The following is a 13148-nucleotide window of genomic DNA, read 5'->3' on the forward strand; positions in this document are numbered from 1 at the left end:
TAGGTCAGTGCTCAACCACTGAGCCACATTGGCTGGGCTCATGGAGCTTTTCATTTGTGAGCTACTCTGTTTATATTATACTTTGATTAAAAGCTTAAAATAGCACTACGGTGGCGGTTTAAAATATGTCCACAAATTGACAGTCTCTTTAAAATATGTCTGCAAATGCTCTGACACGACCCCTGAGTAAGATTTGGACTCAATTCCAAGGAACATAAAAAGGGGAAATGACACCATGTGACCAGCCTAGGTCACCAAAGACACTTGTTCTCTCTCAGACTGCCACTCTGGGAGAAGTGAGCTGGCATGAGGAGCGGAGCCCCTGGCCAACAGCCATGAGAGCGAGCCTTCCCGCCCCAGTCACACCTTCAGATGACTGCAGCCCCAGCTCACATCCTGCAAACTCGTGAGGACCCTGAGCCAGAGCCATCCAGCTAAGCTACTCCCAGATTCCTGGCCTTCAGAAATTGTGAGATCATACACAGCTATTGCTTTGAGCAGCTAAGTTTTGGGGATAATTCTTTGCACAGCAATAGGCAATGACCTAGGAAAAATTACCCTAAAAAAGGTTGGTCGACTGACACAGACTGCATCATAGTACCTTCTTTTACCCCCTACCTTCTTTCCAAAGACCTGGCCCATCATCAGCATCTCTCTGGGATGGAGACGTCTGTTAGCTGAGGACCACATGGTGTGCATCCAAATTACTGACCATCTTTTGGTGCCAAAAAGGAGACAGAGTTCATGCCAGCATGAGGGGCCATTTATTGTTCCGGGTTAGGGCCCCCACGTTTGGGGGGAGTCCCCCCACTACTTCCTCCTCCCATTGTCCCCGTGGACCCCTCAAGTGGCAGGTTGCTGAGTTGATCATGGAGGGAGCACATCTTCAAGTGTAGATAGTCCAGGGAGGCCACCTTCTCCCTGCAATGACAGGCAGTGGGCGGTCGGTGCTGGTGGGCCCGGGTGCCACGGGGCTGGTGGAGGGGGAGACTCAGGCCCGGCCCCCAAGACCTCACCCTCCTCCCATGCCCTCAGCCTCCTTCCTCACTCCGGCTTCATCTTGTCCGTCAGCAGCAGGTTCTTGGCCCGCAAGGCTTCGTCTTGGGCCAGGCGAAGGGTGGAGCTCAGGGCCTCTGCCCTGACGTGCTTGGCCAGGGCCTGGCGCTCCAGCTCCTGGGGAGAGGGGTGTAGGCGCCGCTGGGCTTGCCTGACTGGGCTGGGGGTGGAGGGAGCTGGGTCGCGGAGGGCCAGGGGCAGGGGCCCATGGGGCCCACATTCCTCCCTCAAGGTACCCTATCATGCCTCCAGCGGACCCCAGCGTCCCACAATGCCCTGGCCTTCCAAACTCCCCTGTGTGCTGAACCTGGGTCTGCCCCTCCGCCTGTCCCCAATGCCCTGGCCTTCTGTGTCCCAGCAAACACTAAACCGGCATCCGTCTTATTTTCCCCAAATGCCCACGGAGCATGATGCCTTGGATGTGTGTTTGGCCCCCAGAATCCCTCACGTGGTGGCCTTCTGCATCCCCTAAGACCTCCCGTCTCCTTAGCTACCGACCAGCATCTCTGTCACAATAGTGGTCCTCCGTGCTCTGGTCCCCTGTGTCCCAGCATGCACCGGGCCCCTTGGCCCAGAGCTCTGCCACACCAATGTCCCTCACTGCCTCGCTCGTCTGTCTCACCCGCTACAACGTCTATCGTCAGGCCAGAGCCCGTAAGACATCAGCTCCCTGCGTACACTCCATCAGGACGGAAAGTTCCATTAGCTGTTGGGCTTGAAGTTTGTGGTGCCACGGCCCAGGCAGAGCTGTGGCCCCACTTCCCAAAATGCACTGGTTTACTGCGACGTGCGTTCCCTGTCCGACCTCAGTGACCCTGTGTAATATGTGGCCTCTCTTAAGCCCCACAGAAAACCAGGTTTGCATCCTACGAAGCTGTAGATGTGTCTGTCTCCTGCGTCCCACAGTGTCCCATCATGCTCTGGGCAATGTCCGCCACCAAGGTTCCCTAACAATTGACCAACGGAGCCCTAGCCGGTTTGGCTCAGTGGATAGAGTGTCTGCCTGTGGACTGAAGTCACGGGTTCGATTCCGGCCAAGGGCACATGCCTGGGTTGCGGGTTCCATCCCTCATAGGGGGTGTGCAGGAGGCAGACTATCAATGATTCTCTCTTATCAATGATGTTTCTCTCTCTCCCTCTCCCTTCCTCTCTGAAATCAATAAAAAAATATTAAAAAAAAAATAATTGACCAATGGAACCTGTGCTGGATTCTAAAATGTCCACAAAATGACATTCTCTTCAAAATGCCTCTAAATTCAACCTTCTAAACTGCTTGCCCCTAATCATCAGAGCCCGGTGTCCCCCGTACCCCTCCCTGCTGCCCACAGCTCAGTCTTCCCACCCCGAGCCCGGGGCTCCCGCCCCCTCTCTGACAAAAAAGTGGGGTGTGGTGGCCCACGGGGCCCTGGTACCAGAATCTTCTTGTGCAGCCGCTGGCAGCTGGGGCAGGCAGGGGCCAGGCCTCTCTGCTTCACCTCGTCCACTAGCGGGGTCAGGGCACGCTCCAGCAGCTGCTGCAGGGACTCCGTGGACAGCTGCTGCCCCTGGCTGCGGGAGGGGAGTCAGCAGGTGAAAGAAGCCTGGCACCAACTCCATTCCCAGGACGCCTACCGCCCAGCCTCCACCCGGGGCCCCTTTCCGCTGAGCACCCATGCAGCCTCGCCACCCTGCACGGGGCCAGCCTGCAGTGCCTGAGCTATCCTTTGGTTTCCGCAGCGTGGGAGTTCCCACAATGCCTGGGAGTCCCACTCCCCAAGGGCAGCGATGGCCCTCAGTCCATCAAAAGCTCAGACTTCCCACAATGGACTGGTTCCATCTGATCCCACCTCGTATTGGAAGTCCGCCCCCTTCCTAATAGGACCAGAACATGGTGTCCCTGGGCGCTCTGATAAACCAAGGTCTCACCTCCCCACCATGCACCCATAAACCCAGCCTCCACCAGCGGTTCTCAACCTGTGGGTCGCGACCCCTTTGGCGGTGGAATGATCCTTTCACAGGGGTCGCCTAAGACCATCCTGCATATCAGATATTTACATGACGATTCATAACAGTAGCAACATTGCAGTTATGAAATAGCAACGAAAATAATTTTATGGTTGAGTCACAACATGAGGAACTGTATTTAAAGGACCAGAAGGTTGAGAACCACTGTCACATCCCAATCTTCCCACAATGCACCAGAAGTCTAGGTTGCTTGACTATATCAAGACTTTCTGGTGTTCCAGGAGATACTGACTCCACGTGGGAAATGTGGCTCCCATAATGCACCAGGACTGCTGGTCCTACGGTACATGCCTGGGGTGCCCTCCCTCCCACTCCCGCCAACGCCCAGCTCCTGCCATGCTTTGTCTTTAGGGAACGCACGCGCAGAGCCAGGCCTGGGCCCCTTACCTGGCACAGCGGGTGCAGGAGCCTTGGGGGGCCCGCTCCAGGCTCATGGAGAGGTCGGAACTTCGGCGGGAGCTCTGAAACTGCCGCCCCAGCTCCTCCAGAATCGGCTTCACAGGGCCCAGGCCCTCCAGATCGCTCCTCAGCGAAGCCACGGACACGGCTGACCGCTCCACCCTGAAGTGGAACAATAGCCAGGGCTTCGAAGGCGCCCCTCCGAGCCAGGCTGTGCCCGTGACCAGCAGGGCTAATACCCCGCCCTGCCTGCCCCTCTCTGCTCTGATTGGCCCCTCTTTTTATGTTTATTTTTAAAAATTAAAAATTTTATTTTGTTAATCCTCACCCGAGGATATTTTTCCCATTGCTTTTTAGACCGAATAGAAGGGAGGTAGGGAATGGGTGAGAGAGAGGAAGGAAGAGAGAGAAACATTGGTTGCCTCCCACATGCACCCCCATGGGGGCCAGGCATCAAACCTGCAACCCAGGTACATGCCTGTGACAGGGAATCCGACCTGAGGCCATTCAGTGCTCAGGCTGAGGCTCTAACCATTGGACGCACTGGCCCAGGCTCCTTTTATGTTTTTGATTTTTTTTGTAGGCTTTTTAAAAATTATTTTTTAAAATATATATTTCAGAGAGGAAGGGAAAGAGAGAGAGAAACATCAATGATGAGAATCATTGATCAGCTGCCTCCTGCACACCCCTCACTGGGGATGGAGCCTGCAACCCGGCATGCGCCCTTGAGCAGAATCAAACCTGGGACCCCCCCAGTCCGCAGGCCAACGCTCTACCCACTGAGCCAAACCAGCCAGGGCCTTTTATGTTTTTAGGGCTGAAAGACCCCCCCTCCTCGTTCTCCAATGGGCTCTCACTAAGCCTACTTGGCTCCTCCCTCTGTCCTTTGAAGGTGTGGGAAACCGTCTCTAATTGACCCCGCCCCTCAGGCCTTACTAGGGATGGCCAGCCTCTTCCTATAGGAGCTTCCTCGTGTCAGTATCTGGTCGGGCCCTCTTGGTCCCAGCTGATTGGTCCACCGCTTCCCCTCGAGGCCCCGCCCCCCGCGGCCCCGCCCCGCGCCGTGGCCCTCACATGGTGCACAGCTCGTCCGTGCGGCCCCGCAGCTCCTGCAGGCCCCGCGCCGTCTGCGCCTGCTCGCGCTGCGCCCGCTCCCACTGGCCCAGGAAGCCGTCCAGCCTGCCGCCCAGGCCCCCCAGCAGCCGCAGGGCCTCCTGCACCGCCCCCTCCTCCTGGTGCCACCGCGCGGTCAGCGAGGACACCTCCCGCCTGGAGGGGAAAGGTGAGGAGCTGGTCAGGGCTGGGCTCGGACCCGTCCCCATCGTGCCCGCCACCCCAAGACCACGTCTGTGCGCGCGCGCACACACACACACACACACACACACACACACACACACAATTCCTGCCCTTCTAGGTCACCACCTCCTGAAACATGCCCTCCCAGGCTCTTCAGGGCTCCACCCCCCGGGCCCTGCCCCCCAAGATCTTCCCGCCTTGGACCCCAGGACCCACTCACCTCAGGTCCTCCAGGCCGGCAGACACCTTCTGCACCTCCTGCTCACTCATGACGAGGCCCTCCCCGGCCCGGGCCCCCGCTCCCCAGCAGCCGGAGGCCAGGCTGCGCGGACGCGGGGGGTCATCGGGGCTCCCTGGCGGCCCCGAGCAGCCCTGCCGGGACAGGCCGGCCTCCAGCTTCTGCTCCAGCTCCTGCAGCTGAGCCTCCTGCCTCCGGGGAGTCTCGTCCTGCAGCTGCTGCTGGAGGTAGCGCAGCTTCTCCTGAGGGGGGGCAGGGTTAGGGCGTGGAGCCCCTTGCCCCCCACTATCACTTCCACCCCAGATCCACCCAGTGAGTCCCTGAGATGGGCGTGGGGGACAGGATATTGGGAAGTCCAGCCTGGAGTCTAAATGGACTCCCCCTTGCCGGTACTTGGGGACCTTTCTCCCATTTGAAGATGCCTGCCTCCCTGTCTCCATTCAGCCCTGCACCCCCCAAGTCCTCCACCCCCCACTGCAGTCTTCCGAGGTGTCAGTCTCTCCGTTTGGGAAGAACACTTGAAACTTTCCCAACATTTTGCCGGGAGATGTGTGGGCATATGGGCGCCACGGACATTCCCGCTCGAAGTCCAACACGCGTCCTGGACCTGACTATTACCGTGCACAGAAAAGCATGACCGTGAACATGAAGGGGGCGGGGTGATGGTTGGGTGGGAAAGGCCCGCCTGAAGTCTGACCAAGTACCCTGTCCCCAGTCCTGGGACACCCCCGACCCCCTTACCTCCAGCAGGGCGGAGTTCTGCTTCAGGACGTTGGTTTTTATTTCAGCATCTTCCACCGAGCGGGTCACCTTCCGGCAGTTCTCCTGGGTCAGGACACCAGGGCAGGGGCCCTGCCTTCCCATTCCAGTTCTGCCTCCTTGCCCTTCCCCTCTATTTCCATACAGGCTTCACCCCAGATAACAAGGCACACCCCCCCCCCTCGCCCCCACAGCCAGAGTCTGCCCCCTGCCTATGGTTCTACCGCTTCGGAGCCTGGCTCCCTTGGTTAAAGGGATGACTTTCTCCTTCAGCCTGTCCTGTGCTGCTTTCCACTCCCCCACCCTCTCATGTCCACCCACTCCATTCCCCCCACCCTCTTCCTAGGTCCACTCCCTGCTCCCCCCACCCCTCTCCTGCCCCCCCTCCCAGCAGGCTCACCTTGAGTTGACTACAGTACCCTTCCAGTTCTTCTGCCTCTTGCCGCCTTCTCTCTAGATTCTCGCTCAGCACAGAACACTCACTCTGGAGCGTGGAAGGGAGGAGGCAGGGTTAGGGCGTGGAACACAGGGGACACCCCACTCTGCCCCCTCCTGCCCCCCACCCCGTGTGGGGAGAGACTAGGCCTGGGAAAACTGCTTTCCTTTCTGAGCCTCTGGCTTCCCAGCTGGGCTACAGGCTCCTGAGTTGGTGGAGGGGCCTAAGAGAGCCAAGCGGCCCTGGAGGAAGAGGAGGTGTTGGGGGGAGGGCACACCTGCAGCGTCTGCACATGCTGATTGACCCGGGTGGTTTTTTCCTTCAAGCTGGTGATGGAGTCCTTGGCACGAACCAATCCACTATTGACCCCGCTCTGGGGAAGGAGGAGAGACGGGTGGGTGGGAGCAAAACCCCAAGCCCAGGAACAAGTCTAGCACCGAGAAAAGGCTCAGGGCACCCCTCAATTCTGCCCTAGAGTGGCCGCGTGACCTTGATTCCAGGTACTCCTGCCCCGAGAGCCAGGGCCGGACTTGGCTTCGGCTTGGTGGTGGGACGCACAATAAGTAGGACCAGGAGGGAGTGGGGGTGGGGGAGCACTCAGACAGGTGGAGGAAGGAAGATGGTATCAGCCGAACACTGGGATCAAAGCCTGCAGGATCCACAGACATAAATAAGATAAATTGTCGAGGCACATGCCCTGACTTCCTCTCCAGGCGCTGGGGGATTCTAAAGGTGACCCACTTTCTGGACACAAGCAGGCACTGCGCTCCAGGCCAAGCACGTACACACATTTTCTCTTTCCTTCCTCACAGCCACGCCTGTTGAGATGATTTGGCCCGCTCTGCGAGAGAGGCAGATGAGGCTCAGAGAGGGGATGTCCCTTGTCCACCCAGGGACACCGCGCATGAGGTGGCCTAAGTTCTGGGTTTAAAATCTGACAAGGCCGTCTCGTCTCATGTGCTGTGTACCGGGGTGGACAAGGGACATCCCCAGGTGGCCTTGGATCATTGCTATCTTTCATCTCCATAAAATGCTCTGTGATTCCTGCCAGACTGGCTCAGGAGGGACCCATGAGGCAGGGTCCACTCGCAGCTCTTCCACATTTACAGAAATTAGCCTAGCACATGACTTCCCAGCCAGAGACTACATTTCCCAGGCTCCCTTGTAGCCAGCTGTGGTCATGTGACTAAGTTCTGGCCGAGGAATGTGAGTGGGAACAATGAAGATAATGTCTGTGAGTCATGCCTTTGATAAGGGAAAGAGGAGGGAACGGCCCCATTTCCTTCTTCCTACTGGCGGGGATGCAAAATTGGTGGCTAAAGCCATTTTGGAGCATGAGATGGAAGACAGAACAAGATAGTGTCACCTCTGACACGCAAACTCATTTTTTTGGTTGATTTTTCTTGGTTAAATGGCATTTAAATATATAAAATAAATATCAAAAATATAAATCTTTGTTTTACTATGGTTGCAAATATCAAAAAATTTCTATGTGTGACACGGCACCAGAGTTAAGTTAGGGTTTTTCAAAATGCTGACACGCCGAGCTCAAAAGGTTCGCCATCCCTGAGATAGAGGAAGCCTGAATTCCGACACTGTGGGCCTCCCATCCTAGATTCCAACCACCTCTGGAGGCTTACAGATGAGAGATGACAGTTTCCATCTTGTTTAAGCTATGCTGTTCTGTGGGTTTTTTTAAATCCTCACCTGAGGGCATTTTTTACATTGATTTTATTTTTTAATATATATTTTATTGATTTTAGAGAGGACGGGAGAAGGAGAGAGATAGAAACAGCAATGATGAGAGAGAATCATCGATTGTCTGCCTCCTGCACGCCCCCTACTGGGGATCAAGCCCGAAACCCAGGCATGTGCCCTTGGCCACAATCGAACCCAGGACCCTTCAGTCTGCAGGCAGACGCTCTATCCATTGAGCCAAACCAGCTAGGGCTCCATTGATTTTTAGAGAGAATGGAAGGGAAGGAGGAGGGGGAAAGAGAGAGAAACATCAATGTGAGAGAGACACATCGATTGGTTATCTCTCGCATGTGCCTCGGCAAGGGCCGTGGATCGAACCTGCAACTGAGGTATGTGCCTTTGACCAGGGATAGAACTCATGACCTTTCAGTCCACAGGTTGACGCTCTACCCACTGAGCAAACCTGGCCAGGGCTGTTTGTGTCTTTTAGTTTCAGCAGCCAAACTTGTGACTTAATAGCTGAGCCATCAGAACACAGGAGCCTGTAACCTTCTGCATTTGAAGGGCAGGCCCGCTCTATTTGTTGAGATCTTTATGTGAGAAATAAACAGGTTATTTTGGTTCCTTTCACAGTTGCTGAACTGATACACAAAGAGAAGAGAGAGAACAAGTCTCCTGCACTGTAAGGTGGGGACAATATCACATTTCTTGCATGATTGCTGTGGAGAGCAAGTGTGATAAATACTGTTTTAAGGAGACAGCAAAGTGGAGTCAACCCCTCCCCCAAATTCCACCCCTTCATAAAATCAATAAAAAAAAACACCTGGCAAAACCGTTAAGAGTTGAGTTGCTGAGAAGATATAACAATTATAAATATATATGCACCTAACAAAACTTAAAAATACATGACAATTGAAGGGAGAAACTGACGATTCAACATTCATGATTGATTTCAATACCTCACTTTCCATGATAGAACAACTAGACAGATGATCAGCAAAGAGACAGAAAATTTGAGCAGCACTCTGCTCCTGCACGCTCCCCGAGGTGCTGGCTGTCAACGCTTCCGTTCCACAGAGAAGGAACCTGAGGCCGGGAGGAGGCTGCTGCTGCTCCCCGCACCCCGCGCGGGCTGGCGGCCGGCCGCATCGCATCGGCCTTGATCCCGGCTGGCGGCCCAGGGCTCTTTCTGAGGCAGCACAGTCCCCTGCGGGTGTGACTCAGAAACGGCTCTGGCGGGAGGCAAAGCGTGGCCTGCACTGCCCGAGCCGCGCTCACAGGGAGGACAGCATTCCGCCTGGGGGAGGGATGGCTCCCGGCGTCCGTCCCACCGACGGGGCGGCCCTGCTCCCTTCTCCCCACTGGTCCTCCTACTCCACCAGCCTCCTCCGGCCTCCCTGCCTCCAGGCTCGGTCTACCTTTCCCAGGCCCCCCACCAGCCCCAGGGGAGTCTTCCAGGCACAGAAAGGACTTTCGCTTTAGTGTCAACCCCCCAGGCTTCCAATCCTGACCTTGTTTCTGATCAACTCTGAGCTTGCAGAGGTCACTCCACCTCTCTAGACATATATATATATATATATATATATTATTGATTTGATAGAGGAAGGGAGAGGGAGAGATAGAAACATCAAATGATGAGAGAGAATCATTGATCGGCTGCCTCCTGCACGCCCCCCACTGGGGATCGAGCCTGCAAACCAGGCATATGCCCTTGGCCGGGATTGAACCCGGGACCCTTCAGTCCGCAGGCCGACACTCTATCCACTGAGCCAAACCAGCCAGGGCATCGGATATGCTCTTTAACCTTTTGGTGCCTCAATAAGTTCACGTGTGAAATGAGGGTAGGTAAAAAGAATGACACCAACAGCCAGCACTTATGCTGTGCTTACAGCTGGCTACTGTGTGCGAAACGTTTTACATGAATGAACGGCACTTCGTTGTCATGACAACCGCAGGGAGTGGGTGCGGTTACATCCAGAACCCTGTCTTGGATCCTGCTATCTATTTCTGCTCCTAGACCAGCGTCTGGCACATTGTAGGCGTTGAAGAAATGTGTCTGTAAGAACAAATACACGCATCTCCATTTCACAGATGAGGGAACTGAGGCTCCCAAACATAGGAAGTGCTCAGTCACTGCCAGTGAATCTCATTAGCATCATTATGAGCATCGTTATTGTCTTCGTTTCTTTGAAGATTAAAAATATTGATTTTTAGCCCTAACCAGTTTGGATGAGTGGATAGAGCCTCGGCCTGCGGACTGAAAGGTCCCGGGTTCGGTTCCAGTCAAAGGCACATGCCCAGGTTTCGGGCTCGATCCCCAGTAGGGGGCGTGCAGGAGGCAGCCAGTCAATGGTTCTCTTTCATCATTGATGTTTCTATCTCTCTCTCCCTTCCTCTCTGAAATCAATAAAAAATATATTTAGCCGAAACCGGTTTGGCTCAGTGGATAGAGCGTTGGCCTGTGGACTGAGAGGTCCCAGGTTCAATTCCGGTCAAGGGCATGTACCTGGGTTGTGGGCACATCCCCAATAGGAGATGTGCAGGAGGCAGCTGATCGATGTTTCTCTCTCATCGATGTTTCTAACTCTCTATCTCTCTCCCTTCCTCTCTGTAAAAGATCAATAAAATATATTTTAAAAAAATATATATTTAATAAATTAAAGAATACTTACCTTAAGAATGCTATCCGGACTTACTTTTTACAAAATATTGATTTTTAGAAAGAGAGAGACGAGAGAGAGAAACATCCATGTGAGAGCAAAACATCCATCAGCTACCTCCCTCCTACACACACACCCCTTATCAGGGATCGAGCCCACAAGCTGGACGGGTGCCCTGACTGGGACTCAAACCAGCAACCTTGCGGTGCCTGGGAGGAGACACAACCCAATGGATGAGCCCCACGGGCCAGGCAATCCTGGTTATTGTTACTGGTTATTGTTAGTGTCATTGTCAGTGTCCACATCGCACCCAGGTCAGGGCTGGCCTGGGGCAGCCTGGCCGGGGGCGGGGCTGGTGGGGGCGGTAAAAGGACCAAGCTGTAGGCCTGCCTCCCTCTGTGCTTCTGTGGGGAACTCTCTAAGCTCTCACAGATCTTGATCACCTCCCGGCTTTACCCCCCCCCCCCGATTCTTAGGTAAACCCCTCAGAGAACAACCACTCCTCTAATCAAAGCGCAGTTCTCACACTGTCTCCTCCAGGAACCCCGCCCAGATGCACCCATCCTGGGGTGAGGTTCCTCTTCTGGGCTCCCAGCATGGCCTCTATTAAAGGATGTATTTCCCCAGTCGGTCCCTGGGAGACAGCGCGAGAAGCAGGTGTTGACTGGGTGCTTTTTCAGGGCAGGGGCCTGGGCTGACTCATCCTTTGTGACCCTGGCCTTACCCGGGACATTGTGACGTGACTGTATGAGCGAAAGACCAACTCCCAGCCCTGGCCGGTTTGGCTCAGTGGATAGAGCGTCAGCCTGCAGACTGAAGGGTCCGGGTTCGATTCCGGTCAAGGGCACATGCCTGGGTTGCAGGCTCCATCCCCAGCCCTCCCTTCCCCAGTAGGGGGTGTGCAGGAGGCAGCCGATCAATGATTCTCTCTCATCATTCAGTTTCTCTCTCTCTCTCTCTCTCTCTCTCTCTCTCTCTCTCTCTCTCTCTCCCCCTTCCTCTTTAATAAAAATATTATTTTTTTTCAAAAAGTGACCAGAGCCACACAGACACTCCTCCGTCCTCCCCGGCTGGGGCCCCTCACCAGTAGTTCCGTGATATCTGGATCATCTGGAGTCCAGGGTGGGGTGGGGGAGGTGGGGGCCACGGGCAGCGCCAGCGAGCTGCTGTCTTCCGTGGTAGAGTCTGTCACGGAGGAGTCCGTGGCTTCCACGGCAGCCAGGTTGAGCAGGGACACATTGGTGCAGGCCGAGGACCGTTTGAGGTTCAGACACCAGTGCATTGGTTCGTGAGACATCCGAGGTTCCACCCTGGGGAGGAGAGATGGGCAGGGGGGTCAAGACATAGCATCAGCCCAGCCATCGTGGCTCAGTGGTTGAGCATCAACCCATGAACCAGGAGGTCACGGTTCGAATCCCGGTCAGGACACATGCCCAGGTTGCGGGCTCGATCCCCAGTGTGGGGCGTGCAGGAGGCAGCCGGTCAATGATTCTCTCTCATCATTGATGTTTCTCTCTCTCTCCCTCTCCCTTCCTCTCTGAAATCAATTAAAAAAAAAAAAAAAGATGTAGCCTCCGTGGGTTATGGCCCCTCCTGCTTCCCTATCTCCATATCCCATATTCTCTGACTCCAACCTCACCGCCTACTTTCTGCTTCCTCCTCTTCCTACTACCTATTTTCTTTTTAAAATAATGTCTATTTTTATTTTTATTGATTTCAGAAAGGAAGGAAGGGGAATGAGAGATAGAAACATCAATGATGAGAAAGAACCATTGATCGGCTGCCTCCTGCACGCCCCCTACTGGGGATCAAGCCCACAACCCGGGCATGTGCCCTTGATTGGAATCAAACCTGGGACCTTTCAGTCCACAGGCCGACGCTCTGTCCACTGAGCTAAACCGGCCAGGGCTAAAAAATATGTTTTTTATTGAGAGAGAAGAAGGGAGAGGGAGAGAGAGATAGAAACATCAATGATGAGAGAGAATCATGGATCGCCTGCCTCCTGCATGCCCCCTTTGGATCGAGCCCACAACCAGGCCTGTGCCCCGACCGGGAATCTAATGGTAACCTCCTGGTTCATGGGTTGGCGCTCAACCACTGAGCCACACCGGCCTGGCTTTCTTCTTCCTTTGATGTCCTCCCTTCCCCTGTCTTCTTCCTCGCCTGCCCCTCCCTGCCCCCTCCTCTTCACCAGCACCCACACCGAGACTCATGCTGTGGGGGAGGCAGTGCTGGGCGCCAGGACCATAGCTGACAGGGTGCCATGAACCCACCCGTGGAACGACACAGCCTTCTTTTTCTTCGAGATCCCCTTGGCTGGGCTGGTCACCCCCCCAGGAGCCTCTGGGATCATCTGGGAGCGGCTCTCCACGCCCGCCGGGGGGTCCCCTGCCTCATGGATCTCCTTGGATTGCCAGATCGTCTTCACCACCACGCTGGCCATGGCGTGTGGGGGCCCTGCTCCCAGGGGCTCCTTCCTCTGAGACTCTCTACCTCTTCTGGTCACTGACCCTCAAAGTTCCTGTCTCCACAAGCCTGCCTCACAAAGGACCCAACCACTGGGCTCACTGAGCGGGGGTGCAGGGGGGGAGGTGCTGGCTCA

At 55.3% G+C, this 13148-nt stretch overlaps 1 protein-coding gene across 3 annotated transcripts; it reads right to left on the minus strand.

The window, feature by feature from the left end:
* Positions 1–763: 763 nt before the first annotated feature.
* TSKS (testis specific serine kinase substrate) lies at positions 764–12989 on the minus strand (the record flags this gene model as incomplete). 3 transcript variants are annotated; one of them, XM_081108731.1, is made up of 11 exons in its annotated part: positions 764–921; positions 1049–1173; positions 2469–2604; positions 3448–3621; positions 4534–4728; positions 4976–5235; positions 5735–5818; positions 6153–6236; positions 6466–6561; positions 11631–11856; positions 12820–12989. In XM_081108731.1, 11 exons carry the CDS (start codon positions 12987–12989, stop codon positions 765–767), a joined length of 1707 nt encoding a protein of 568 aa, XP_080964857.1. In that variant the 3' UTR covers position 764. The 3 variants fall into 3 exon arrangements, with proteins under 3 accessions (XP_080964857.1, XP_080964858.1, XP_080964856.1); XM_081108732.1 differs by having other exon boundaries at positions 1049–1216; XM_081108730.1 differs by having other exon boundaries at positions 5735–5845.
* Between the last annotated feature and the right edge of the window lie 159 nt (positions 12990–13148).

This window comes from Myotis nattereri (genome assembly GCF_964212035.1).
Source record: "Myotis nattereri genome assembly, chromosome: 15".
Lineage (NCBI taxonomy): Eukaryota > Metazoa > Chordata > Mammalia > Chiroptera > Vespertilionidae > Myotis > Myotis nattereri.